The 22,262-nt window shown below is 55.7% G+C and overlaps 7 protein-coding genes across 7 annotated transcripts; 5 read left to right on the top strand and 2 right to left on the bottom strand.

The window, feature by feature from the left end:
- Nucleotides 1-222: 222 nt before the first annotated feature.
- CHGG_00273 (uncharacterized protein) lies at nucleotides 223-7,500 on the top strand (the record flags this gene model as incomplete). The annotated part of the gene is made up of 9 exons (XM_001219493.1): nucleotides 223-338; nucleotides 401-1,137; nucleotides 1,249-4,839; nucleotides 5,086-5,401; nucleotides 5,546-5,693; nucleotides 5,749-5,809; nucleotides 5,874-6,055; nucleotides 6,139-6,766; nucleotides 7,310-7,500. The coding sequence occupies 9 exons, from the start codon at nucleotides 223-225 to the stop codon at nucleotides 7,498-7,500; spliced, it is 5,970 nt and encodes a 1,989-aa protein (XP_001219494.1).
- A 1,075-nt stretch (nucleotides 7,501-8,575) lies between these two features.
- On the top strand, nucleotides 8,576-10,896 carry CHGG_00272 (uncharacterized protein; the record flags this gene model as incomplete). The annotated part of the gene is made up of 3 exons (XM_001219492.1): nucleotides 8,576-9,562; nucleotides 9,792-10,482; nucleotides 10,808-10,896. 3 exons carry the CDS (start codon nucleotides 8,576-8,578, stop codon nucleotides 10,894-10,896), a joined length of 1,767 nt encoding a protein of 588 aa, XP_001219493.1.
- A 949-nt stretch (nucleotides 10,897-11,845) lies between these two features.
- Nucleotides 11,846-13,563, bottom strand: CHGG_00271 (uncharacterized protein; the record flags this gene model as incomplete). The annotated part of the gene is made up of 6 exons (XM_001219491.1): nucleotides 11,846-12,191; nucleotides 12,318-12,412; nucleotides 12,481-12,570; nucleotides 12,668-13,270; nucleotides 13,340-13,425; nucleotides 13,518-13,563. 6 exons carry the CDS (start codon nucleotides 13,561-13,563, stop codon nucleotides 11,846-11,848), a joined length of 1,266 nt encoding a protein of 421 aa, XP_001219492.1.
- Nucleotides 13,564-14,050: 487 nt separating this feature from the next.
- On the top strand, nucleotides 14,051-15,145 carry CHGG_00270 (uncharacterized protein; the record flags this gene model as incomplete). Its single annotated transcript, XM_001219490.1, has 2 exons — nucleotides 14,051-14,683; nucleotides 14,777-15,145. The coding sequence occupies 2 exons, from the start codon at nucleotides 14,051-14,053 to the stop codon at nucleotides 15,143-15,145; spliced, it is 1,002 nt and encodes a 333-aa protein (XP_001219491.1).
- A 1,379-nt stretch (nucleotides 15,146-16,524) lies between these two features.
- On the top strand, nucleotides 16,525-17,922 carry CHGG_00269 (uncharacterized protein; the record flags this gene model as incomplete). Its single annotated transcript, XM_001219489.1, has 2 exons — nucleotides 16,525-16,659; nucleotides 17,119-17,922. The coding sequence occupies 2 exons, from the start codon at nucleotides 16,525-16,527 to the stop codon at nucleotides 17,920-17,922; spliced, it is 939 nt and encodes a 312-aa protein (XP_001219490.1).
- Nucleotides 17,923-18,557: 635 nt separating this feature from the next.
- Nucleotides 18,558-19,463, top strand: CHGG_00268 (uncharacterized protein; the record flags this gene model as incomplete). The annotated part of the gene is made up of 2 exons (XM_001219488.1): nucleotides 18,558-19,229; nucleotides 19,416-19,463. The coding sequence occupies 2 exons, from the start codon at nucleotides 18,558-18,560 to the stop codon at nucleotides 19,461-19,463; spliced, it is 720 nt and encodes a 239-aa protein (XP_001219489.1).
- A 1,086-nt stretch (nucleotides 19,464-20,549) lies between these two features.
- Nucleotides 20,550-21,799, bottom strand: CHGG_00267 (uncharacterized protein; the record flags this gene model as incomplete). Its single annotated transcript, XM_001219487.1, has 3 exons — nucleotides 20,550-20,851; nucleotides 21,033-21,415; nucleotides 21,480-21,799. 3 exons carry the CDS (start codon nucleotides 21,797-21,799, stop codon nucleotides 20,550-20,552), a joined length of 1,005 nt encoding a protein of 334 aa, XP_001219488.1.
- Between the last annotated feature and the right edge of the window lie 463 nt (nucleotides 21,800-22,262).

Below are 22,262 nucleotides of genomic sequence, written 5' to 3'. Positions count from 1 at the left end.
TCGTTGACCCGCCGTACCGTATCTTCAGCCACCCGTTTTGTGCAACAATTTCTGCAGCCCTGATTGGAAATAGCTGCCACACACCGGATTTGGCCCCCGAATCCTAGGGGACCGGACTTGGGGGCCAAACCCGAAATTTTGGTGGATGCTCCGCCGTTGTTTCTCTGGATTCCAGCCCGACAAGCAACTCTCGCGTTACCAGAGGAGTGGGAGGAGTCCACCATGTCGGCCACCGGCTTCCTTCAGTTGCTCTGCTGGGCTTGGCTCGTCGTCGGGGCGACCGGGGAGGGTTTTGGAGGAGACGACTTTGCGAATAATCTGTTTTCAGACCTTGCGCCGTACGTGTCACGCTCTGGTCACCTTATGTGAGCGTCACTTGTTAACCACGGAATGTACGAAGTGTCCTTGCCCTATTTGGCGAGAAGGTGACGATGCAGTTCATGAGCCAGAGCATGGGATGGGCCGACAACATCATACTGGCCATGGTGCCGCTGGGCATCATGACCGCCGTGGTTGGTGCAATCCGTGTCGGAGGCCCGACCTGGCTCAAGGCTCTCATCGGGAGGGCATGGGAGAGCCGTGCGATTGTAGAGTCGGAACTGATGTCGTCCACCTCCCATGAGGTTTCTGAGCTCTGGAACGGCCAACAGATTGTCAGAATCATGGGCGAGGGTGAAATCCGGGAGTTCATCATCCTCGTGGGTGACGATTCAGACCCCACTCTAAGCGATGAAGCTGGGGGCGTTCTCGGCGGCGAAGCCCCAACGCGCACACCGAGTGTTCATGCCCAAGCCCACCAGGGCCATGATGCTGAAGATGACGATGGTTATGTTGCTGAAGACGACGAGGTTTATAACGTCGAAGACAACCAGGAGGCGCCTGCTGTCGCCGACAACGAGGATTCTAACGGTGCTGAAGTCCACGAGGACCAAGACGCTGAAACCTACGAAGGTCATGATGCTGAGGCGAACGAGGATCCTTATACCGAAGACAGCCAGGGTTATAACGTTGAGTACGACGAGAGTTTTGTTTCCCGACACAACGAGGAGATCAAAGCCTGGGGCCTCGACGCTGCTCCAACCCTCGAGATTATGGAGCTCAGAGACGACGAGAAAAAGAAACACATCGCCGAGTACAGTAAGTGATAGAATACTGACTGCCCAACTGTCCGATAAGAAGGTATAGAAAGTCACGAGCTTACCGGACGTTCATCATGCATAGGGCCGAGCACTTGGGATACCATTTCAGGCCGTTTTTCACCTCACCGGAAAGCTAGGCGGAGAAAACACCGCATGCCCACCGTTTTCGGCGATCGGAAACAAGCCAGGGCGACAGACATCGAAAAGTCCATGCCGGCCGGGGATCCTGACGAGATATCCAAGCGCCCGGTGGCAGTCGTCCGCAATACAGCGGTCCATTCCCCGAATATGTCGCTAAACGTTGGAAGCATGGCAACCACCCGAGAAACCTATGTGGTTGCCGCCTTCGGGACGCTTCTCCAGGCATGCTTGCTCGTGTATGCCGGACTGACGGCGACATATTTTCGAGACAACACCCAACTCCAGAAAGAACCGCCGGACGGTTACGCTTTTCCTTGCATGGTGGTGGGGACTGTGATGCTAGTGTTGGGTACTGCGATTTGTGGCCATGTTGTGGAAAGCAGCACCTCGGAAAGACGATACCGTGCAACGGGGGGGAAAGAAGCTCGAGTTGTCTGGCTGCAGCGATCCGGCACCTTCAACGACCAGGCCTTCAAGTCATTTGCCATTTTTCCAACCAAGGCTCAACGCGCTATAGTAACTTCGCAAAGGTCAAGGCTGGAACGAAACTCGGCGTCTGAAGAGCCATCCGTGGGGACAGCCGTAGAGGTGACTACCACGGTGGCTACCGTGCTCACTCTCTGCGGTTTCGTGGTCCAATTTGTGGGACTACGTGGGATGGACTGGACTGTCGCGATCGCCCAGCTTGCCGCCACTCTTCTCATGGCTGCCCTTCGATCGTTGGTTCGCCGCAACCTTGCCGAGCGCCCCAACTCCGAACCAGTACCTCCCGAGCACGAACTGGACTGGCTGGCAATGACGCTTGCGTACCATTCGAATGCTCCATGGCTTCACCCCGACAAGCGTGAATGGGATGGCGAAGGGCGTGCTACGCACACTAGGCCCTGGAAGGACCAAGGCCGTTGGGATTACCGGATCATCCCCGTTCAAGAGCCAAAGAATACTGCAGCTGGAGGCCCCACTAGCGTTGGCAAGTCGAGAGCACACCAAGCGATGTTGATCAGGCGAGATCTTGGAGCATTAGCAGGCTGGCGAGGGCCCGCCTCGGCGGAAGCCGTTGGTCTAGCTTCTGCAATCGAGATCGCCTTGGAAACCCTCCTCGGCCGTAGTGGCCAATGTGGCGATACTTTGATCTGGCACCTCACGTCCTCGAGTTGCGGCGTTCATGAACCCGTCGTGTTCCGTGCAACCCGAGAGGAGAATTCCTGGAAAACCTGCGCCGATGACATTGAGGCTGCTCTCTCGCTTTGGTTATACTCTGTTTACCACCAAGAGAAAAGCAAGGAGGGTGAAGCCGCCCATGGCCCCAGAAGAAGGTTGGCAGGCACCACTCAGTCACAGAATAAGTTTGCGCAGGAAAAGGAAAGTCTCATACTACTGGGCTCGTTTGATGCCAGAATTCTGAGACGAGACCTGAGTTTGTGGTTGCCCGACAACAGTATTGAGAACATAATTGATGTCGACAAGTGTACAGACGAGGGGCTGGGCAATCCGATCAAGACGCATCGCATCGTTGGGTTCGCACAGAACACTAGCGGCCACCCCCCTACAGAGACCGACGAGTGGATATACTGGGCCCGACAACTCATGTATGGGATAGCCAAGGAGGCAACTCTGGCGGTGCAGCTACCAATGGACCTCAAAAAGCTCTACGTCCACCACATATTCTCCGCCTTCATGTGGGCTGCTTCGGAGAAAGCCGCAGAGAGACACTGCGCCTTGTTGGGGGCTCTAGTCTTCGGAACGGAAGTAGAGATACGGTCATTCCTCGATCCTGAAACACAATACCGGTATAACCATGCGACGGATCAACTCTCCAACAAAACACTCTCTGCCCTGGCCCAACAACTCGAAACTACCGGCGTCCTTGGCTCCGTCGACGAGGTTTACTATGGCATTCTCCCGCCCCTGAGCGCATGGAATTTGCTGCCGCCCGTCCACGTCATTCTCAAACGCGGGCTAGAGGCCGTGCACCATTTCGAGCAGCAAGGCGACTGGAGGAGAGTCAGCCTCACATGCGTAGGGCTTCTGAAGAAAACAGCCTTGTTCCACCGCGACAACAGGACTGACGTAGCGTCAGAGGCCACGGCGCTCGTGATGGAGCTTCTGAGGGTGCTTACCGAAACAACCAACTTCCGGAAGGGCCAACTCGTTAACGACGACACAAAAATTCACCAGCTCGTCGACTCTATAACATGGGCCAGCGCCCAAGTGGCAGCGGACAATGACCTCTCCATTTTTCCCCGCCTGATGGGCTTATATAAATGCCAGGGCCGTCTGTGGAAATGCGACTTGGTAGGGGACATTTCGGACTACCCTACGATACTGCCCGGTGAATTCGGCTTCGAGACCTTCCACAAGGCTGCTTGTGATGATGTTGTTCCCGAGAAACTGCGTCACGGATGGATGGTGAAGCAGGCCGTAGATCGCCAGGACTTTCTTGGCTGGACGCCGATGCACTACGCCGTTGCTCGCGGTTCGCAGGGCGTACTCGGCTATGTGATGAGATGGGGAGCCGATGTCAACATCCACGACGTCCGCCGGCGAACCCCGCTCCACTATGCGTACTGCCACGACGACGCCGAGGTTGTCAAAAAGCTCCTGCGGGCGGGAGCAGACGTCAACGCCATGGATGCAGGCGGGATGACGCCGCTCCACGACGCGGCCAAGCACGGTGCGGCAAAGGTCGCGGCGGCACTCATTGAGGGTGGCGCCGACATCGGCCTTGCCGACTACGGAGGTAGAACGCCATTAGCATGGGCTGTGTGGAGCGGGCACGCCGACCTCGCGAGGAACCACCTCTGGGATCCGAGCAGCAAAATACAGAGTGACAGCTATGGCCGCACGCCCTTGCACATGGCGGTCACGTCGGATGAAAGCCTTGGGAAAGACTTCGGCGAAGTGTTTGGCTTCCTAGTGCCCACTATCGACATGGATGCCGAAGACATGCGGGGTTATACACCTTTGCATGTTGCTGCAATCAAGGGGCATTTGTCGGCTGTGCAGTGGCTCTCATCGAACGGCGCAAACGTCCATGCGAAGGAAGGTGGATGGTACTATGTCGGTCGAGGATGGAGGCGCAATCTGGTCAAGCCGGGTCTCACGCCTCTTTATCTCGCCAAGCTCATGCTAAAGAGGGCTAAGAAGAAGCAGGAGGTGGAAGATGAGACGAATGAACAAGTGTTTGATCAGTCAGACTATGTGCGCTGGGGCGGAGGGTGGGAATCAGACTATAGCGCGTCGTACGAAGGGGACAGCGACATAGATGAGTACGGGAACATGGTGAAAGGTTATAAACGGCGCTATGAACTGCAACCCGGCCCGGATGCCATCAAGGGACTAGAGGCCGTCATTCAGGTCCTTCTGAAATTTGAACCGGGGCAAGGGGAAGACATGGATGATGACCAGGATAGCACCGAGGATCAGAGTGATATATGGGGGAGTGATGAGGAGCGCGTTGACGAGGCTGAGGGTGTCGAAGAAGGTAATGGCGAGGAGGGTGATAACGAGGATGGTGATGCCGTGGGAGTTGACGACAAGGATGGGGACGATGGGCACAGTGAGGAAAAAGCAACCTGAAGTTAGTGGCAGTGGTTGCTGTTGGGGCAGGCTCGCAACTCTCACCGGCGTCTCCAATATCGTCGCAAAAACGACGTATTTACATCTATGCCGTCACCAACATCGATGAGGTGTGTCTGAACGACTTTGGGAGCATGGGGTGGCGTTGTAGGGGAATTATAGCTGTCGTGAGCCACCATACATGACTTCCATTCTTAGTATACCCCCTTACTGTGACGCTTTGAAGCAATGTCCATGTCGGCAATGGGTTTCTGCCACATTCCTCTTTATCACCAGGTCGCTTGTCAGGTGTCCTTTGGAGCTGGCATCTCGCGGCGCCAGCGGAGGGAGAATATTCAGCCTTCCGTGCCACACTCGCCTTGGCACTCCGTCATCCCGGTCCCAAGGTTACATGCTGGGTGCATCATCGAATCACAGTCATACCCAGACTCCCTTCCCCGCGCGGAAAGACATGGTTCGTATTGTGGCGCGCCGATAAGCTCAGAAATCAGACATGATGTTCCGCCGGGACGGGCAGGTGACATTGCCCTTTTATCGCCAAGGTTCTTCGCTGGGGAGATCCCTCGTGCGACCTAATATCGGCGAAGGGTGAAAACAAAACCTCGAGTCGTTTCAGTTGCAAGGTCACCTTTCACCAACCTTGGCTTATCTTAGCACAGCTAATCGACACCGTTGCTTCCCATCAGAATGCAACCAGAAGAGATACCCGTGGAACGGCGGCCTTCGAATAGGGACGAGGGCGATGAGGACCGACTCGCGCAATTCGGATACAAACAAGAGCTGAAGCGGGACTGGGGACTGGCGCACAACTTTGGGGTCTCCTTCTCAATCATCGTGAGTACCAAAAAAACGCTTCCCCTTGATGGACTTGGGAGAAACCGACCAACAGAGCGTTATCACTGGCATCTCTACCCTCTTCTCGTATGGGTTAAACACCGGGGGTCCGGCTGGTATGTTGGAACACGCGCCTTGTTCAAGAACCGGAAGAATAAGTACTAACACTCAATCACGCAGTTATGTCCATCGGCTGGATCGTCGTCTCCTTCTTTACCCTCCTCGTCGCCATCGCCATGGCCGAGGTCGTCTCCGCCATTCCGACCAGCGGCGGACCCTATTTCTGGTCTGCCATGCTCGCGCCCCCGCGCTGGTCACCGTTCGCAGCGTGGCTCACGGGGTGGTACAACCTCCTCGGCCAAGTAATCCCCCACCCCGCCGCATCCCCAACCCTCCCGCCAACAAAGTCACCACCCCCACTAACACCCTCCCCCCCTCCACACAGGTAGCCGTAACCACGGGCATAACCTTCGGCCTCGCCAACCTGATCCCCACGGCCATCACGCTCAAAAACCCCTCCTTCACCCCCACCCCATCCATCACCATCGGCATCTACGCGGCGCTGCTCCTCTCCCACGCCGTGGTCAACACCTTCGGCGTGCGCATCCTGCGGCACCTCAACAACGTGTCCATCGCGCTGCACAGCGCGGGCATTACGGCGCTGTGCATCGCCGTGCTGGCCAAGGCGCCGACCCACCAGCCGGCGTCGTTCGTGTTTGGCCGGTTCCATGACGGGACCGGCGCCGAGGGCGCCGAGGGGTGGAGCGGCCGCGCGAGTGCCGTGTATGTTGCGGTGTGCGGCGCGCTGCTGTCGCAGTATACGCTGACGGGGTTTGATGCGTCGGCGCATTTGAGTGAGGAGACGCGAAGGGCGAGTTGGAGCGCGCCGATTGGGGTGGTGTCGAGCGTGGGGTTTAGTGCCTTGTTTGGTTTTTTTGTGTTGATGGCGTTGTTGTTTTCGGTGCAGGACTTTGAGAGGACGCTGGATAGTGTGTATGGGCAGCCGGTGTTGCAGATCTTGGTGGATGTGGCGGGCGAGAATGGGGCGTTGGGGTTGTTTTGCTTGATTATGGGTGAGTTGTTGCTTTACGTCCCTTTGCTTTTGAGATGGGCTGCTGACTTTGGTGGAGTCTGCGTGTGGCATTGCGGGCTGTTCAGTATGACGAGCAACAGCAGGATGATGTTTGCATTTGCTCGTGATGGCGGGATTGTAAGACTCCCCTGATTTTACCCCTGAACCGACGGACATCGCTGCTGACTCTTCACTAGCATCCTTTCTTCCACAAGGTTGATGTCCGGTTCCGGTCACCGATCCGCGCCGTATGGTTGTCGGCCACGCTATCCCTTCTGCCTTGCTCTGCCTTCACTTGGATCAAGCGTTGCGTTTGCGGCAGCCACTTCAATAGCGACCATCGGCCTCTATCTATCTTACGGAATCCCTCTCTTCATCGGCTTGGTCTGTCACCAGTCCTTCACGGCAATGAAGGGGCCGTTCAACCTCCACGTCCTGTCCAGGCCGACCGCGGCTGCAGCCTGTCTGTGGATTTTATTTATCACGGTAGTATTCTGCCTGCCCACGGCCAACCCCGTCACCAGTCAAACGTTGAACTATACAGTTGTTGCCGTTGGAGTTCTGACCATCTTTGCCGTCGGCTCCTGGGTACTTTGGGCACATCGGTGGTTTACAGGGCCCTCTGCGGAGGTGGCAGAGGCGATGAGACAGGGCATTGACATTACCGAGCCAGGTGCATTCGAAGAGGGGGAGAAACGTGAAAGCAACGAACCGGGAGGAAAGTCATCAGACTAGATATGTTAAATAACACCATGAAGCTAAGTATTATCGGCACTGGATGGGAAGCATTGGGGTTTGCGGCTGCTGGTCGACAAACTGGGAGCAAGGTGACTGGTGTTTAAAGCCGCTCGAACCTCGCCACCTCCCAAGAGCAACACTGAACTGTCGTAAACGCTGTTAACTAGCATTAACGACCAGTTCCTACCCATCGGGCATTAAAAATACAGCCGGCGTCTACTTTGGGGCGGAGTTTGAGTCCAATGTTGCCAGTTAGAAGTCAGTAAGGTACAGAATCATCAGCTGAACCAAAGGAATGGTAGAGGAACAAGGGGACTGCGGCATGATATAGATCAACACTGGCTCTCCACTCCCTTCTCTGAGCACGAACTTTCCCTTAAGTAGATGCGAGGGTTGAACACGCAATTTATGGATGTTTATGTTCTTGTGTATGGGAGTAGCTGGGGGGTGACGATGAAATGTAAAAAAGATCCAGAGGTTGGGGGAAGGAAGCGCAAGAGCGGAGGAAGGCGAGTTGACATAGTTGGGGGACTGGGCGAGGCCCGAAAGGACTGACGATGGAATAAAAAAAAAAGATTACTCCGTATCGCTGGTGGCATGTCAGGGAGGGGGTGGGGGCTCCATCCGAGTGGGCTTGAGGGGATGAGGGGTTAAATCTTCGGATGAAACTGGCTTTCGCATCAACCAACATTCAACCGTCCTGATTTGTGTCATAAATCTGTGAACCCACAAGCTAGTAGACGAGTCTCGCCGTTGGTGAACAATTTGCACTCGTGAGACAATGGATGGTGGTTGAACATGATCACAGGGGTGGCTGGTTGTGAGGGGTTCAACCCTTCAACGGTCTTGAAACTTACAGACCCACAGCTCTGCGTTACAGTTCATTCAGATTCGGCTGCCAGATCAGAATTTTCTGTGCGTAATGGTTTCACGTAAATACATGAAAAGAAAGACGCCGGGAAAATTAGTGTACATTTCTGAAAACCTTTCCGGGGTCTTCAGTCAGCGTCGCTGGCATTGATGACGGCATCTCAACCATTTTTCTCCCCAACAACCCCCTTGTCAGATGACCATGGCTTCCGAACCCGACGGCAGTACAATTTACCTGACTGAAAAGGAGGCAGAGCGCATCCGAACCACGGTCATAGGCAATACCAAAAAGCGTGCGGAAGTGACCGGCCATGCTCGCACCCCGAGAGAGGCCAAAGATGCCATCGGCCAAGCCACCGGCGCCGCCCTCATGGCCGACATGGGCAGTATGACAACCCAACAAGAGAGCATGCCCGCTCTCGCCGTCGGAGACCCCTACCCGCCATGCATTGTTTCTTCATCAGAGCTGCAGCCGATGAAGCTGGCTGATCTCCGCATGGAAACACACCATCGCGGATTCCAGCTGCGCATCAAGCGAGCCAGCCCCGTGGTCACACTCTCGACCAGATCCTGGACCATGGTTCAAGACGACGCCGAAGAGACGGAACGTCTCGAAATCGTTCTCCACAACACCCGCCACGGCAAAGACATCCTCGAGTCCTCCAAAACCTTCACCATCAAAGAGCCCTACTTCACCCTCACCGAAGAAGGCGAGCCCACCCTCCGCATCGACCACCCCTCCGACCTCCTCACCCACCCCCCTCCCGACCAACAACCCCCGACCCAACCCCCCACTCCAGAACAAGCCTCCAAGCGCGCCATCGCCCACAAACAAAAAGGCAACACCGCCCTCACCAAAAACGACCCCGCCCTCGCCTGCGCCTGGTACACCGCCGCGCTGGCCCTCCCCGCCACCGCCTCCGACCTAACCCGGGACCTGCACCGCAACCGCGCCCACGCCAACCTCCTGCTCGGGCAGCACGACGCCGCGCACCGTGACGCCCTCGCCGCGTTGATCAACAGCGCGGATGGCGACGACGCGCGCTCGCGCGAGCTCGACGCCAAGTGCTATTTCCGCGCGGGCGCCGCGGCGTACGCGCTGGGGCGGTTTGCGCAGGCGAAGGAGATGTTTGAGGCGCAGGTGAAGCTGATGCCGGGGGATAGGGGGGCGGCGGCGAATGTGGGGGAGGTGTGGGAAGCGGGTGGGGGAGGAGAGGGAGGGGGGGCATGATTTGGCGGCGGTGAGGGTTGGGTTGGTCAGGGGGGATGGGAGGGTGGATGTGGCGAGTTGGGAGGGGGCGGTGGAGGTGCGGGAGAGTGGGGTGGGGAGGGGGCGCGGGTTGTTTGCGAGGAGGGAGGTGAAGGCGGGGGAGGTGGTGATGTGTGAGAAGGCGTTTTCTGTGGTTTGGGGTCATGAGGAGGGCGCGTTGACGGCGGTGACGTGCGATGTGCGCGATGAGAGGATTCGGGTGGCGCCTGTGGGGTTGAGGAGGGCGGTGGTGGAACGGTTGATGAACAATCCGTCTTTGATTGGGGATGTGATGGGCTCGTTTGGAGACTGGGATGGCGGTGAAGGGAAGGAGGTACACGAAACGGGCGATGGGCCGGTTGTGGATGTGTTCCGGGTGCATGACATTATATCGAGGAACGCTTTTGGTGTGGGGGGTAAGGATGGACAGGGGAGCCAGGGCGGTGGTGCTGGGTTGTGGCCTTGGGCTGCCCTCATCAACCATTCTTGTATTCCCAACTCGGAGAGGGAGTTCGTTGGTGACTTGATGGTCATCCGGGCAACGAAGAACATCGCCAAGGGAGAAGAGATCGTCCACAGTTACGACGAGTCAGGGGTGTACGACGACAGGCAGCGGGCGCTGATGACTACATGGGGCTTTGAGTGCAGCTGTGCTCTATGTGCCGTGGAGAAGGCGGAAGATCCAACGGTGCTGGAAAAGCGCAGAACGCTCACCAAGGAGGTATATGCGTTCTTGAAGTCCGTTGGTTCCTCGGCCAACAGGAAGTTGGCGACTAGCAAGGCCAAGAGGCTGGCGAAAACGATTGATGAGACTTACGACGAAAAGAAGTACCGGGGAATGCCCCGTTTGGCAAAGAAAGGTATTGAACAGTGGCTTGCTACCACCAGTCGACGATGATAGCTGTCGGCCTCGGCTGTCTGGAGGAGCCAGAAAATGAAAAGCGATTAAGGATAACTATACAAAACGTTGAAACACCGAGTCCGTTGTCGAAAACGCGCGACTTCTCCCTTGGGTCTCGCGCCCTAGCATACCACGTTCCCATGTTCCCATGTATCCATGGCGTCGACAAGCAGTTGATACATGGGGCCGTGCCGCCAGTGATTTGATGACTCTTTAATCAAAATCCTACCCATGTTGGTGACCTTGTTATTTTCGTTCGTACCCTTGTGGCTCCCTTCCAACAGGGTTGAACAAGGTCTGCGCGGTGGTGTCTGAATGGGGCGCTGCCTGCTTGGCGGAATCATGGATCAGCTCGAAGGATTCGTTGCGATGAAAGCTCGAGCGAATAAGGGCTGGTTACCCAACACCGAGTTTGGTACTGCGCGACGTCCTCCTAGGCTCGTACTGCATGGAAGTCAAGGATAAGACCAGCGGCTAAGCCACCATGCCCCCAGCTTGACCCTCCTCCTCATCGGTTTAGCCAAAATTCCAACCTTGCAACTATTTCAACACCGTTATTCCATTCGCGAACGACTGACTGACTGGCATCTATCTTTCCGCTCACCCTAGCGCCAATGAGTACCTCAAATACACCTTCGCGCGAGGAGCAACTCGCGGTAATGGCCGCGCGGGTCGAAGAAGTGCAGAAGCAGCACTCTTCGGTCGATCTCAAAGTCGAAGAGAAGTGGTGGGTGCCGACCGTGGATTTCGGAATCTACTTGAAGGTACCTAAACACGGACTCTTTTGACTTCCTGATCTTGTGAGTTCTGCGTGAATTCAACGCTAATAAAGAGTTTATTTAGGATTCTCTTCCCCAAGAAGTCGGCGCTCGATTCAACGAAATCGTTGGGAAACTCGTGCGGGATAAATTCTCACCGGAGGCCTTGGCCGAGGCGCACCAGCAGTCACGGGAACTGTTACAGACAGATTACCCAGAGGCACTGCAGAAGTCTGAAGAGATGATCTTTAACCACGGAACACAATTTGCCGAAATAAACCGGTATTTGAAGGGAGTCGATGGTGCAAACGAGTCGGTCGAGAAGAAGGAGTCGTAGCGCGCTGGCAGGGGTTCGAGATGAGTGATTTACAGTTCTGTGTTTTGGCGACTACCATGAATGTATATCCCAAATACCAATACGATAGCCCTGTCAGGTACCTTGAACTGAATCCAATATCTCGCAATATTAACCGCTAACTAGTTTATAATGACATGCTTACAAAAGATAACCCTAACTACCACATCCATCCGAGACCTCCCACAACCACTCCCCCAACTACCCCCTCATCCCCCCCCCTCCACACCCACCCTCGCCTGCGCCCTCGCGCACTCCCACACTACCCCACCCATCCCCTCCCCAGCCTCCTTAAACCACCTCCTGACCTGTTCCCCCCTCCCAGCCCCCTGCCCCCACACCCAATTGAGCACCTCGCCCGCCCTGACCGGCCCGTCGGGCGCGCAGCGCTCTTCCCACGCGCGGTGCCGGACCGCCCACTCCTCGGCGGTCGGCGCCTCCCAGACGTCGGGCGGGCAGGGCAGCGGGGAATCGGGGAACATGGCGCATAGGGCGCCGGGGAGAGACTGGCGCGCGTGCGTGACGTGGTCGAGGGCGTGGAGGGTCAGGAAGCATCTGGTGTTGGGGGGTTGGGGTTAGTTGGGGGTCTTTGGTGGAGTGGAGAAGGGTTGGATGGTGGAGGTGGTGTAAGTAGGGGCTGAGGTGGAGGGTTCCAAGGGCTGTGCGGGTATAGGTACATACCTGCGTAAGGTCTCGGTCTGGATCCATAATTCCCAGTCACTTGATGTGACGTTGGTGTACGGTGGGATGTAATGCATGTTTTTACTGAGTACGTGCTGATGGGAAGAGGGTTGTTACTTGGTGTTGTGTGGGGCAACTTAGAGAAAGAGTTCCGGCTCCATACCTGCATCAACCTCAGGGGAACTCTATCGATGCATTCCGAGGCTGTAGGTCCTGACCGGTAAATGCGCATCATTGAGTACAAAAGAACAGCCTGCGTCATGGAGACATCATCGGCTCGCGTTTGTGTTGTTATCTGCCCTTGTTTGTTAATTCTAGCGTTGTAGGCGGGAGACTCAGCACTTAGTTACATTCCGCTGAAGTGAAACCAGCTGGGTATTGATGGATCGTAAAAGCACAGCATCAGATTGCGGTGTCACCATCGCATAGAGATGGGCAACTGCCGTGGCTTCAACAAGAACTAAAGGACGGCGGTCGTGGTCCCAATTCCGGTGGTGGATAAAGGGGCCCGGGCGAAGCCCCAGAGCCACGCCATCCACATAGGATTTGAGAACCTGGTCAACAAGATCGAGGCCCTGTTCAGCAGTTGCCGACTTCTCGAAGGGATAAATGCTCGAATACTGAAAGCTATTCCCGGCCAAGCTCTGTGTGATCCCTTGAGGGTTGTTCGTTGCGGATGTGGGCTCAGGTGCAACATTGGAGGTAAAACTCTGGACACGGCCCTGGCCTTCGTCAGACGCGTAAAGCGGTGTCTGCCAATCCCACGCCTCATTTGACACCCAGCTCGGTACGGAGAATGGGTTTAGTGAATCAGTTAGATCTGGCCCTTTGTCGGGAGCCAATGTCCAGAATGTGTCCGGTGGAGTCAAGGATGGAGCCAAAGGGATCTGCCCTGCGCCGAGTGACACCATGGAGGGTCGGCTGGAAGATGGAGCCGGACTTCCGCCTTCCTTCTGGTATGCGCATAACAAGCCGTGAATTGAACACCTAGAACAAGCCGGTAGTCCTTGGTCGCAACGCACCTTGGAGCGTGAACACTCGGCGCAAGCCTTCTTCCGGCTCCTCGGCCGAGATCTGCATCGCAGGCGGTGACGGCCGAGTACGGACACTATGATGGTCAATGCAATGGCCTTGAACACAGGATGAGCCACAAGGCCGCGCTGGGCAGGGGGTTGGTCATCAAGGGACGAGGGTCCGTACCGGAGGAATAAGTCCGCCCGCAGCTGCTGCAGGCTAGCGGGTCCATGATTAAGCAGGTAGCACAGAGACAGATCCAAGGCTTAGTACACGTAGGGAATGGGCTGATGTCGCTTGTGTTGTTGTTCGAGCGCGAGGACTCGAGCACGGCTTGGATTGGTGAACGAGGCTCTCCCCTGTGATGTCGGAATTCCGACACTGGACAAGTGGGATACTTGGCGGGCCCGCAAAACTGGGTACTCCTATTCCTCTTGAGGCGTCTGCCTCACACCTCTGTCGGGACTCCAGCAACTAGATCCCACGGGAGCTATGGGAGAGGTTTGTCACCCAAGAGGCAAGAGCACGGCCAGTTATGGAGTGGAGTTGATGGACCATGATGATCTTGTCACGTTGATATAATGTCACCGTGGAACGCACTGGTGGTATTAAATGAGTGCCTGTATTGCACTCGGATACTTTCCATTGTCAGTCGTTCATGTAGACTTGCTTCACCCCTTCCTAAAACAATCTACCACGCCAAAGCCTGTTACCACATCATGGCGGGCACCGTTATCATCACCGGCGCCAACGGCTCCCTCGGGCTGGGCTTCGTCCAAGCCCTGCTCACTTCCCACCCCGAATACACCCTAATCGCCACAGTCCGCAACCCATCCCCGGAGCAAGACCCTCACACAGCCCAGCTCCGTAAACTGCTTTCTTCGCACCCCAAGTCCCGAACCCATCTCGAGACCCTCGACCTCGGCCGCCTCGCAGACGTCCGGGCCTTCACAGCCCGCATCGCCCACCAAGTCGCCGCCAACAAGCTGCCTTCCATCTCCGCCATCGTCTGCAACGCCTTCGCCTGGTCGCTGCACGGCCAGCAGACCACGCCAGACTCCTACGAGGTCACCTTCCAGGTGTCGCACCTCGCCCACATGCTGCTGGTGCTCCGCCTGCTCGGCAGCATGGACACGGCCGGCGGCGGGCGCGTCGTGCTGCTCGGGTCCGAGGCGCATGATCCACGGTCTAAGGCGCGAGCTGGGTTGCCGGAGGGGGATTATATGGAGGGTCTGGTGCACCCGCCGCCGGATGGGGTGGGGGAGGTGTATGAGAGGGGGTTTCGGCGGTATGGGACGGCGAAGTTGGCGAATGTGACGTTTATGCATGATTTGAATGCGCGGTTGGTGAGGGTGAGTGGGTCTTTTGGTTGGTGTTGTGGTTGAGTTTGGAAAAATCAGGGGGGATGGATGGGAATGCTGACTGTGGCCGCCTTGAGCGAATAGGATACGAGACTGTCGTCGATCACGGTAACCGCCATGGATCCCGGCGGACTGGTTGGGTCGAGGGCGCATGCCGAGCAGAACGCTATCATGAGGCGGGCTTTTGGGGTCATTAATGTCCTGATGCCCGTGGTGAGGCACTTGACGACTGTGGTGAGGACGACGGCAGACGCGGGCCGGGATTTGGTGGCGTTGAGTGTTGGTTCAGAATTTAAGGGAAAAAGAGGGTATTTTATCGCGCAGAAGGAGGCAGCCTCGGCCGAGGTTAGTCGTAACCCGGCGATGCAAAAGAAGTTGTGGGATGCGTGCTGGAAGTGGGCGGGCTTGTCGGCCGAGGAGACGGTGTTGGCAGTGGATACTGCCGGCCGTTAGGTGAGAAGGGAAGTATGGAATCAAGCCCTAGGGAGATTGTTTGGAAGTTACCATACCCGTGGGAGGTGGGTAGAACAAAAAGAGGAATTTTCCGCAAAATATTGCCCGGGTTTAAAAAGAAACGTTGTTTTATTTGAAACATGGAATAACCCCCCCCCCCCCCCCCTTTGTGATCTCCCGGTTATAGACTTGGGATCGCCAAGATTCACATACGAACAAAAAAATGGGAAGGGAAGGGCTCCTGTCAAGATTACAGTGTTAGGACCACGCCTTTGGCGTGTGGTCGCCAAGGCGTAATCAAACCCCCTGAGGTGGACCCAGGGGACCAGATGCGGTATTTTTCAGGATCAGACGCCTGCCCACAGCTGTTTGAACAAGACACAGAAATCACAACGGTGGCACTGCAGTAATCTGTAGTCGATCATCAATCGAGTCAACAGGACGTAATTACACTGTCTTCGCTACGTGTGACTGTCCCATCTCGGTATCCGTGGCTGTAGGTTTTCCAACAGCTCCCAAGCACCCACGAAATACTATCAAGCACCCAGCTATACCTAATCGGGATAACTAATCATTTTTCGTTTTACCAGTGACGGACCGTCAGCTCGCGTAACGTATGTAATTCACGTAAAACAGGGCTAACAGGGCCAAAAGTTCCGAGATTCCCCCAATGGCACAGCAAAATCATCATGTCGATTGACGTTGTTGTGACTTGAGAACTCTCCTTCAGGCACCTCTAGCAGCCACTTGCCGTCAGGTAGCGGCTTGGCTGTCAGTCAGAACTTGCAGCCGGTCATCTGGGTGCTGGACTTCCTCCGCTTGCTCTCGTGAATTTCGGAGGAGCCTTGTACTTGCGAACCTTGGCACATCTGAACTTGTATTTGAGTCCGTTTTTCCCATTCTTGACGATGCTATAGCCGTGTGCCTGTCCGTGAGTGCAGATATCTTGAAACAGGTCGTCTAGGCTCTCGTAGATCTTGACGGGTGGCGGCGGGCCGCACGGTCGAGGGATGGTTCCCTGGAATGCTCTGTCATGGCAAAGGTACCTATTCTAGAAGTGCATCGAGAGGGTCAGTTTGAGCCCCTAAGCATAAAAGAAATGGCAGCGTACCGGCGTGAGGGCATTACATGAAGAGATCGGGTTGTCGATGTCACTGGGTCGTCGACAATTTTGCTGCTGCTTCGGCGCTGTTGATCTCGAAGCGACTTTGCGGAAGTCACGCAATGATATGGTAAGCTGGGCCAGGTGACAGCGGCCCGAAATTTTGGTATTGGTGATTCACTCGGACGTATGGAAAAAACGATTATCCCGATTGGGTATAGCTGAGTGCTTGATAGTATTTCGTGGGTGCTTGGGAGCCCTTCCCGTGAGAAAACAGATGCAGGAAGTCCGGAAGGAGATGCAGGAGGTCCAGAAGGAGTTACAAGAGGCCCGGAGGGAACTGGAGGATCAGAGAAAGAAGGAAGCGCCTGCACCAGCAACAACGGCCATATCGAGTGGTATCTCCAACCCCGTATTCGCGCGTGACCTAATTTGAATAGGGAAGCCCTTGACGATGACTGCACGATCGCCGAACATGCCGTGCCAGCAGCACCCGCCAGCGGCGTCTGTTTTGACGTCCGGGCCCATATTGAAGTCAATCACGCAAGTATAGTTAGTACTTCCCCCAATCCTGTCGCAATTCAAGTCCACACCAGAGTCTACCTGTGAGGATCGACTCTTCAGCCATTTCAAAGGCTATACATTATCTGAGCGCATTGAAGAAACGCGGTCATGGATTTGGCGCTTTGGCTACGATATCCAGAACGCGACAGAACGAAGATGGGTCTGCCGAGCTTGTAATTAGCAAGCAGAACCGCCCCCAGCCGACTTGTATAAAGTCAGTCGGTATTCAAAACGCTATGGGACATATTTTTCTTGTTTACCACATCCACGCGCCTGAGAGCTCCTTGCTTTGAGGTGTTCTGTCAAGCTCTATCCTGCGGTGGTTCACAACTTTGCCGATACGCTTCGCATCTATCCCACTAAGGGCCAGGTCGTCGAGTGCAACCACCAACACATGCTTGGCATGGACAGCCCCGCCATTCAGGTCGAGGTAAAGCACGATGGTGTTGGTGCGGAGAAGGTTGAATCCTCAAATGCCGGCAACTTGGCCAAGCGCTTGCCCTTGTGTGTTGGTTGCAGGGTGATGCTGACGCGGGATTTGTGGGCCGACGTCGGGCTCGTCAACAGCGCACAGGGCACAGTCTACAACATATCCTGGAAAGAAGGTGTCGACGTGCTACGAGACCGGCCCGAGCTCATTATGGTGGCCTTCGACCACTACGACGGCCCGGCCTTCACGATATCAAACGGGGAGCCGCTCCGTAGTGGGGAGAAGCTGGTTGTCCCCATCCTCCGAGTGCGGCAGGACTTCATGGTCGGCGCCAACTCATGTTCAAGAGAGCAGTTCCCGCCGTTGGTCAGCTATGCGATCACCGTCCACAAGTCACAGGGAATCACCTTGGACAAGGTCGTCTGCGATATCTCTGCGCCAGAGTTTGCTTCTGGTCTCTCCTACGTGGCCGTGTCGCGGGTGAAGACACTCGGCGGGCTGATGTTTGAGTGGCCCTTCGACCGCAGCAGGGTCTACCGCGAGACACCATCACGAGCTATGGGATTGAAGTTGCTGGATCATGCTATCACGCAACTGCAGGCGTTAGACGCTGTGGCGGGGGAGGATCCCTTAGGGTTAAGTGGGTTTATAACTAGCGACGACGAGAGTATAGAGGTATGAGTACTGAGAACGATAATAGAAATGATTGGCATAAGTGTGATAAGAAGTTTAAGTAGATGGAATGGAGTTGTTGGCCGACGGACAGATACTGGCGTTTCGTCTCTCCCGTATCCAACCCTAACCCGGATTGTCCTCCGGAGAGGGACAGGAAAATTGCCAGGAGCGGGAGAGAGGAAGGAAGCGCACCGTAGCGCAGCGAAGGGCCGCGCGACTGACGAGCGAAGCAACGTGTCAGAATACGGGATTCACTGGTCTAATCAGGCAATCAAGTATGGTTGTTTCAGCGCTTGTTGCGTGTCCCTTTTATTATTGTGTTCGGTGTGTCTTTTTTGGTTTTTACCCGTTGAGATGAGAGGTTAGTTAAGCTAAATATGCCCCGTTTACGTTATATCCGAAGCCTCCACCCCGATATTCTGACACAACGTCAGCAATTTTAAACCAGAACATATGGGCAAGTGCCAGAATGTGGGCGGTCTGCCATGCGGGGCACGCAGTGCCCCACACAACAGTTCCTCCAAGTACAAAGAGGTTTCATGCCCTAGAATAATAAGGTCGACAGCTGCTTTTGAGCCATCAATTTCCTCGCCAACAACCTCTTTATTTAACCATCAACGGCAGTGAAGGGTTTGGCGACCATGGCACCCATAGATTACTCGAAATGGGACAACATAGACACAGATTCCGAGCCAGAGGTGTCGTCTACCCAGGTGCCCGCGCCTAAAGCCACCCAGCCACCTGCCCCAACCACCCCACGGTCGCAGTCGTCCGCATCCACTCCGATGGCAACGCTGCAAACACACGACGCTCCGGGGTCCGCCCAAGTCCAAGCTGTCATTATCCGGTGCAGCGTCGATAAAATCAGATCTCCGCCTTGGTCCGCGACCACAATCTCCGCCGACCATCCCGTTTTCTCGCAGGCCGTCCCTTCCCTCCCGGGGCTCATCGGGATCCCGCTGGTCGTCCACCGCGTAGGAACGCGGTCCGCCAACCTCGCTGACCTCGACAACCAGATCGCCACGTACCTCAACATCGACCCCGACTCCGGGTTTGCGCCCCCGGCATGGCAGTCACATGTCGGCACCGTCGTGGCCGCGCGCAAGGACAAGAAGCCGTTACTGCCGCACCATCTCGAGGGTGTGTGGATGTACTGCGACTACATTCTGGACCTCTTTGGGGAGGGAGAGGGGGCGCCGACACGGTTGTATAGTCGGCAGGCCTTTGAGAAGTGGTGGGGTGATTACTGTGAGGAACAGAAACAGTTTCGGACGGGGGATGGAGGTGAGAAGGATCCGGATGACTGGCGGGCGGTAAGGTCGCCATATGAAATGTGAGACTTCCGCCAGGACCGGTGTCACGGATATGCCAACAAGTGGAACCCCGGGGGCGCGGGACGCCCCGAGCCAATCATTAGCAACCAAACAGGAGGCAACGGAGTGGTCAAGGAGATCAGTGAGCTCAGTTGCCAAGGACAGACTGAGCACACTGAGCACCAGGACAGGGCCACCAATAAGGAGCCGGGATGGCTCAACATTGATCAGTGAGCTCAGTTGCCAAGGGCATACTGAGCACACTGAGCACTCAGGAATCAGCTAGTATATAGCCACTCGTTCTGGAGAGCTCTGGGAGTTCTCCAGTTAGCAATCACAACTACAGTTCGCTACAAGCTCGAGAGCCTACTGTTGAGACAAGTCTTTGTTGTGCACCCTTTGGCTGCACCGAACCTAAGCACCCTTTGCAAGATTACCTTCGACCGAAGCTGAACCCTAACAGGACAGGGTCCTGAAGTAGGTTCGTCACACCATCCGCGGCTTCCTCGATCGTCAAATGCAGTAGCGGGGGAAGACCCCCTGATGAATCGCTGTGTCAGTTTGTCCGGTCGGATTCATCCCAATTTCAACGCGGGAGAGGGAGCATACCAGCTTTTTTTGCGCCCATGATCTTTCGCTGGGAGCGGGAGAACGCTTGTGAAGATGAGCTCCGTAAAAGAGAGAGTGTGGTCATGAACAAAAGCCCGCCCAGCAATAGTACGGCAAATCTCTGGTATTCCCAGATATTCATGTGTTGGGTAACTTGTTGCCAGTTGTTGGGGATTGATGCGAGGGGAAGGAAGGAAGGTCCGGGAAATGTGTGCCCCGGAAAACTGGCTGCAATGGAGAAACGGGCACGCGATAAAACGGGCGTAAAGTTTTACAACATCACGCACGGGGTTCCAGCTCAGTTCAGGTGCTAGAACAACCTTGGCCGTTCCTTCCACACCGGTTACCTACACAATACGCAATGCTGAGGAAAGCCAGCGAGGTTCGGTGAGACAGACACCTTTCGCTTCATTGCGTGCCCTAGTCGATGTTAACATGCCCGTCTCTGCCAGTCAACCCAGTCGATCCGTCGCTTGGAATAAAGAGCACATCGACTAGATCGCAACGAAGTTAACTAGGTCTTTCCAAACTCCATTCACCGTCAGTGGCAGCAAGTAATCTGCTTGCAACCTTCTTTTCCATCTGTCACGAGACGCCGACATGCCGACGCCGCACTGGCAAATCCAACGCCGCAAGGACCAGTCGCCCACCGTCCTTAAAAATTCCAGAAACTTCTGGCAATGACCCAAAGAAGCGGGCTTAAACCTCACTTCACTCAACCCTCCATCCCCAGAGTTCATCCAGCGACAATTGAACCTGTGGTGTGCGCTGACGCTTATCGTCGTTGATCCCGCGCTCCTGATCATCGATCTCCAGAACTAGCATCTCCATAAAGTCCTGGAAAACGACAGGTTCAAGATTAACCGTGCCAAAGACACCATTCTGCAATATGCTATTTTGGCGGCGCGCGAGGACGGCATCCGGATCATCTCGGTGACCACTGCCTACGTGTACTCGGACGAGGATATGACGGCAATAGATCCAGGCGTCTTCACACATGACGAATTGTTTTCCTAGTGACAGGCTCTAATAAACACCAGACTGAATAAATGCCTAACAGGGACCAGTACCCCTGAAATCTTCTACAGATGGCAACCACCCCCAAAAGTTCTTACATATCATACCACCAACACACCCCGCGGGTAGCACTCTAACAACCCTCTATCTTAACCCCAGAGACCTTGCACGAAGTACCATCCGGGCCACTCCCCACCTTGGTAGGCTCCTCTCCGCTCTCATTACCCTCATACAACCAGCAATCCGCACCGTCGAGGAGGCACGAGTCCGAGATGGTCGTGGTATCGCCATAGTTGATGTTGATGCCCGCCACCACCTTGGCGCCGTCGACGCGGATGTTGGTGAAAGTTGAGTGGCGCTCCTGCATCGAGTCGCAGTTGCCGCACGACCGGTACACCTTCCCGACGTCGCTGGCGAAGAAGTTCTTGACCGCCACCGTGCCGCCGCCATTGTGCTGGAGTACCTTGTCGGACGCGCCGCGCGCGCCGCCGCCGTTGACGTACGAGGTTCCCGAGGACTGGAGGAAGGTCGCGGCGTCTTCGCAGACTTTAGTCCACCAGCTGTGCGGCTTGTTAGTTCCCGTGGTTTCGGTGGGATGGGTCTGGGGTGGGTAGGGGAACATACATGTTGTTGAGCGTGCAGGTGCCCTTGCAGTGGATACCCTCGCCGTTGTTGGGTCCGATAATGACATTGCTTAGGGTGGCGCCCTCCTCGAGAATGAAGACGGCGTCCTTGTCACCGGTTTCGGTCTGATCTTGGCAGGTCGACGGGCTGCGATCCCACTCAGCCATCCCGCCATCGAAGGTCTCACCTGCGGCAATTGTGCGGACCGCAGGCAATGCAGTTGAGCTGGCGGCCGTAGGGAACTGGGTCTGGAGTTCGGTGTTGGTCTGGCCAGCCACAAGGGCGGCGGAGAGAAGAACAGCGAGAGCCGGCGAGTGCATTGTTACTGAGACTTGATCAAGAGTGGAAACCTGAACGTAATGTTGCTGGTATCTTCAAAAAGCAATCTTGAAGCCAAGGCCGTGACATCTACGTATGCTTTTATAGATATTAACAGCTACCAGCAACCGCGTCATTGCTTTGCGAACGCCGTATTGACCTGGCATCTTTGCGGTTTATCCTTCCCTGAAATGGACGACGGCCGCCCTGGCGGTTTCAACTTGAGAGATCCACTGACGGTGATCGTCTCGTGGCCAGGGGTATGATCCGGGATTTGCTATCCCCAACGGTCCCCTGAGCCAGTACCGAGACGCCGGAAAAGCGCATAGTCCAGAACCCTGCATATCTTCAGGTAGTCTTGAAATCGTGTTGTGGGATGTTGTTTCTACACGAATGATGCCTCGTGGCTGGATCATCGCAGATCAACGGGAACCTGGCGGGAGATTTTCCACACGAAGCCACGAT

The sequence above is a fragment of the Chaetomium globosum genome, genomic scaffold (assembly GCF_000143365.1).
Source record: "Chaetomium globosum CBS 148.51 scaffold_1 genomic scaffold, whole genome shotgun sequence".
Taxonomy (NCBI): Eukaryota; Fungi; Ascomycota; class Sordariomycetes; order Sordariales; family Chaetomiaceae; genus Chaetomium; species Chaetomium globosum.
Note: the sequence above shows the minus strand (reverse complement) of the source record. Positions and strands in the feature narration are given on the sequence as shown.